Source organism: Rhinolophus sinicus, chromosome 2, assembly GCF_057876585.1.
Source record: "Rhinolophus sinicus isolate RSI-liver-muscle chromosome 2, RSI-T2T, whole genome shotgun sequence".
Taxonomy (NCBI): Eukaryota; Metazoa; Chordata; class Mammalia; order Chiroptera; family Rhinolophidae; genus Rhinolophus; species Rhinolophus sinicus.
Genome location: NC_142502.1, coordinates 1,450,317 through 1,454,840, shown reverse-complemented (window position 1 = coordinate 1,454,840; position 4,524 = coordinate 1,450,317). Strand labels below are relative to the sequence as shown.

General features: G+C 62.5%; 1 protein-coding gene across 4 annotated transcripts in view; it reads right to left on the bottom strand.

Annotated features, from left to right (window-relative positions):
* Positions 1–4,524, bottom strand: part of FRMD1 (FERM domain containing 1) — a 33,517-nt gene that overhangs the window by 10,355 nt on the left and 18,638 nt on the right. For all 4 annotated transcript variants that reach the window (XM_088794964.1, XM_088794954.1, XM_088794952.1 and 1 more), the window contains 4 exons: positions 4,416–4,484; positions 3,582–3,756; positions 2,555–2,875; positions 1,319–1,401 (listed from right to left, as the gene is read on the bottom strand). In XM_088794964.1, coding sequence (XP_088651090.1) covers positions 1,319–1,401; positions 2,555–2,875; positions 3,582–3,756; positions 4,416–4,484 — 648 coding nt within the window. The remainder of the gene's footprint in view (positions 1–1,318; positions 1,402–2,554; positions 2,876–3,581; positions 3,757–4,415; positions 4,485–4,524) is intronic.

Genomic DNA, 4,524 nt, shown 5'->3' with positions numbered 1-4,524 from the left:
CTAAAGGGAGAGGCCAGAGGTGTGTCCTGCAGCTCCTCCCTTTCCTGCTGGGGCTTCAGTCATAAAGCCCCGCCCAGTTGTCCAAGGCGGACTCCTCAAATTCTGTGCCCCAGCTCGCTTAATGCTGACCTCCTGGCAGCCCCCTGCGGCCCTGGCCTGGGGCCCCTGAACTTGCTGTCCCCCAGCTGGCGATGCCCACGCGGCCACGTCCGTCTCCTGCAGGCTGCCCTCACTGCCCGCTCATCTAGGAGGTGCTTAGATCTCCTGGCGCAGTGCCCACCCTGCTGCAATCTCGCAGTGACACAGTCGAGCCAATCTTCTACTGTCCATCCCCTGCGTTCCCCGGGCAGGGGGCAGGCCCGGGGCAGGCCCAGGGCAGCGCGGTGAGTGACCCGCCGCCATGTAACCTCCAGCTCCTGCCCCATCAGGGAGGCGACTCACACCGGATGGAACTCCTGTCTGGGCAACGGAACCTGATCCCCCCACCCCCAGAGCCCCCCCTTGATCAGAGGGCACTGGGGCCCTGGGCTGTTTTCTTCTTGAACTCATCAGACCTGGATTATTATTAGTTATTTGATAGATTTTAGGAATAAGCTTGAAGCATCTTGGCAGACAAGGACAGGCCCTGCCCCTTTCATGTGCGAGGAAATGTGTCTGGGCCCTGGCTCTGAGCTGGCCGTAGAGGTCCCAGCCAGGTTGGGGTTCAGCTGAGTGCCCCCCGGCAACTGAACTATTCTCACCGATGTAGCCCCAGATCAGGGGGCCACTGCAGAGGGGGCCACGTGCCCAGTGCAGAGATGTCTGAGCGCAGATACTCTGGGCCAGGAGCCTCCAGCCACACGGGCTGACCCCGCCCAGGGCTCTGCTGCGCTTCTCTCGCCCTCGCCATGTCCAGCTCAGTCCCTCACTTAGTAAAATCACCCGCTACTTTGTCTTCTCACAGGACATCACCCCCAGGCCAGCTCCGAGGCACGCTGGGAGCTCCCAGCCCACCAGTGCTTTCCTGGGTGCCCACCGCCAGGGGTTGGTGGATGGTGGAGGTGGCACGGCCACACCATGAGCACACAGCCAGGAAAGCCCCCCACTCTGTGTGCCCGTCAGGCCCTGAGGCCAAGGAGAACCAGCCCCCACGCACCCTGTTTCCAGAAAGCCTCCCTGGCGTGCCCCACTGCCTGGCTGCCGTTTCAGGGACCCTCTGGGCTCTCTGCCCAGGGACCTTCTTCTGTGCCTAGCAGGGCCCTGGGCCCCAACAGGGCGGGCTGGGAGGACAGGTGCAGGAGCTGGCCTGGGGCTGCCCCACCCACAGCGGAGGACGTACCTGCTGTAGAGCCTCGGCACTACGGCCCCTCATCCTGACCAGTGTGACCTGCAATACTGCCATGGACGCCCGGGGACGAGAGGCTGAAAGGATGGAGGGGCGTGAGCAGAGGGGCACCACTCCCAGCACCCCACGGATGGCTGCCCACCCCATGTTGGGACCCTAACTCTGAGAGGGGACTGGAGCCCCTGAGGCCCTCATACCCCTCCTCTTGGGGCTATCAGACCTGCAGAGGGTGGGGGGGTCATGACCTTGGCAGTGACCTCAGCCTCCCACTAGCAGGGTGGTGGTGAGTGCAAAGTATTTGCCATCACAGACAGGATCGTGTGTGTTGTCCACGTGAGGTGCCTGAATCCCCTTTAATGAGCAGTGGGTTTTATGGGGCATGCTTTGGGTGACCCAGGCTCTTTGCTTGGAAGCAAGGGCCCAAGCCTAGGATGCACCAGCCACAGCTCTGTGCACAGGCCACCCAGCTGCCGTCTGCAGGAACCCAAGCAGGGCCGCAGCCCTCCCCCGGCCCTCGGCTCACATGTCCCTGTGCTTCTGCAATGGCTGTTTCGGCTGCCAGCGCTCTGATGTGTCCTGCTAGGCAGTGCCGTATTGTCACTATTATTCATACTGGCTGGCAGACCCCACGCGTGAACAGATACTCAGATACGGAGGCCAGTCCGTCCTTTACCAATGGACCAGACACTCAGAATGTAAAGGTAGACACAGCAGGGAAGTGACAAAAACCTTCCGACCCTGGGTGGCCAGGACCTCAGGCTGGTACCCACAATTGCCCATCATGTCCACTGTCAGGGGTGCTGCAGATGCTCAGGGAACGGGTGACAAGGAAGCCATTTCAGGGCCACACAGCCCCTGACCAACCACAGAAGCATCCCTGAGCCTAAAGAGCTCACACTGAGCTGAACGGACACCTGGCCCGATGGCCCCTGCAAGTGGCTCACTATGGTGGTAGCCCTTGTCACGGGGCTTGTGCTGGACCGACCTGGCAGAACCAGAGAAATTGGCTGAAACGCTTTGTGGAGGCCACACCGTAAACGAGGGGCGTGGGCTGCCCTAGTCAGCTGCAGGAGGACCCCCCACACCCTGCAGGGTGCCCCCTGTCATCCTGTCTGCCCCTGGCCCCAAGGCCGCCCCCGTCACGAACCAGGAATCATGGTCACAGGCTCCCCTGCTCTCGGGGGCGCCCACAGCAATGGCTGCACCCTGGCTGGTCGGCCGCACACTCACCCTTCCCTGGATCCAGGTGCCGTGCATCCTTCTCCCGCCAGCTTCTGCAGCCACCGTCTGTGTCCCTGCTGCTCGGGCTGGTGCTGGAGCTGCAGGACGGCACCTCCCCCTGGAGTGCCTCGGTCCCCAAGGACCCGTCCACCGACATCTCCCCAGGCTCCATGCCCAAGGAGCTGCCCTGGCTGTTGGCCGACAGGAGCGAGAGGCAGGGGGAAGGATGCCGGCCACTGGCCCCACTGTCCCCGCTGTCCCCGCTGCTGGCTGGGTGCAGGTCCAGCTCCAGTGCGTCGCTGATGTATGACTCCCGGTAGCACTTCTTCTCTGTGCAGGGAGAGAGTGGGGACAGCAACGTAAGAGTGTCCTGGAGCCGCACGTGGCCAACGGGGCCCCTGGGGTCCTGCCCACCCACCCACGCCTGAGCTGCTGCAGAGGCCCCGGGAGATGCATGTGTGCTTGTGTGCATACGGTGACAGCCCAGGATACCTAGGTGGGCTCTGTCACCTGCGGTCAGTAAACTAATCCCCTAGGGCTCTCACGTCATTCTCAATTTGAGGGGCCCCTAAGCAGCTCACACACACAAGCAGACATGCACACAGGCACACACACGCTCGCACACTCACACAGGCACACTCATGAGGACACAACCCAGCTTCCAGGAGCTTCCCAGGTCGCCTTGCCCACCCTTCAGCCCTCCTGTGGGCTCCTGGAGAATTCTTCCCCAGAATCCAATGCCCTAGGCCCCCATCTTTAGAACTGGGCTCCAGGAGAGCTGGAAGAATGGGGTCACCACCATGCCCTTCAACCAGATCATCTGGGGGGATACAGGAGCCAAGAGACCAAACCCCACGAAGGGAAAATAAAAAGGTGCAACTGGACTACAGCCCAGACTGCAGACTGCAGGCATGGGTGGTCCTCCGGGAGCCCCGATTGGGGGGTCGATCCTCTAGGAACCCCCAGACCCTGGGTGTGGGGGCTCAATCCTCTCCCCTGGGGGCCCAGGCCGTGGCGGAGGACAGACTGTGCCCACCTTGCTCCTCCTCGAGCTGCCGCAGCCCCCGCAGTGTGGGCTGCAGGCGGAGGTGCAGCTGGTGGCTGGTGCGGAGCAGCTGCAGCAGGTGACGGGAGCTGGAGGCACCGCCCGTGTAGTACACCAGCTTCCGGGCTGAGGGCAGCCCGTCCGGCCGGATCTCGAACTTCTTCCCCTGAACGAGGAACAGACAACATGCAGTTGTAGAAGGAAACCAGGCTGTCAGGAGAGCCGTGTTTGAACCATCAGCCACAACCCCACACTGGGCAGCAACCATCATCTCTGATTGCAAATCTAATCTCCGTATGCAGGTGGCCTTTCAGGGATACACACGACTCTGCACTCAGTTATGAGAAGGTTAGACACCCCGCTCAGCCTCGGGGTGAGGGTGCATGGGACCCAGGACTGGACCCCGAGCCTCAGTTTCACTGTCCTGAGGAAGGGCCAACAGGGCCGACGGCAAGCCTGTGTCCAGTGGCCCTCACTGTCCCTGCCCTTCTGCCCCGGGCGCCAGGCCTGGCCCAGGGTGACGGTGTAGGGCCGGGACTACAGGGACAGGGGCGTCTGGAAGCTGGCGGCCAGCCATGCACTCCTGTGACCTCCTCATTTCGCTTTATGTCCTCCACACAGGAGCCAGAAAGCCGTGTGGGGCCAGCAGGTCAGTGCTTCCCGAGGACAGGGCCCCATGCAAAGAGCCAGGCCTGGGACTCCCAGGCGTAGGGTCTGGTAGAGGACAGAGTGCCCAGTAAGTGCCCGGAAGGACAAGCGTCTGCCGGGCTCTCCTGGGCTCCTGGGGGTTGAGACCCGTTCCCACCTGGACCCCCAGGCACGCACCAGGAATGCCAGCTTCCCAATCTGGGACCAGGGGAAGTCGTACAGCAGCTGTGGGGTGTGGTTCACCTCCTGTAAGACAGCAGCATTGGTATCCACCAGGGTCAGCCCC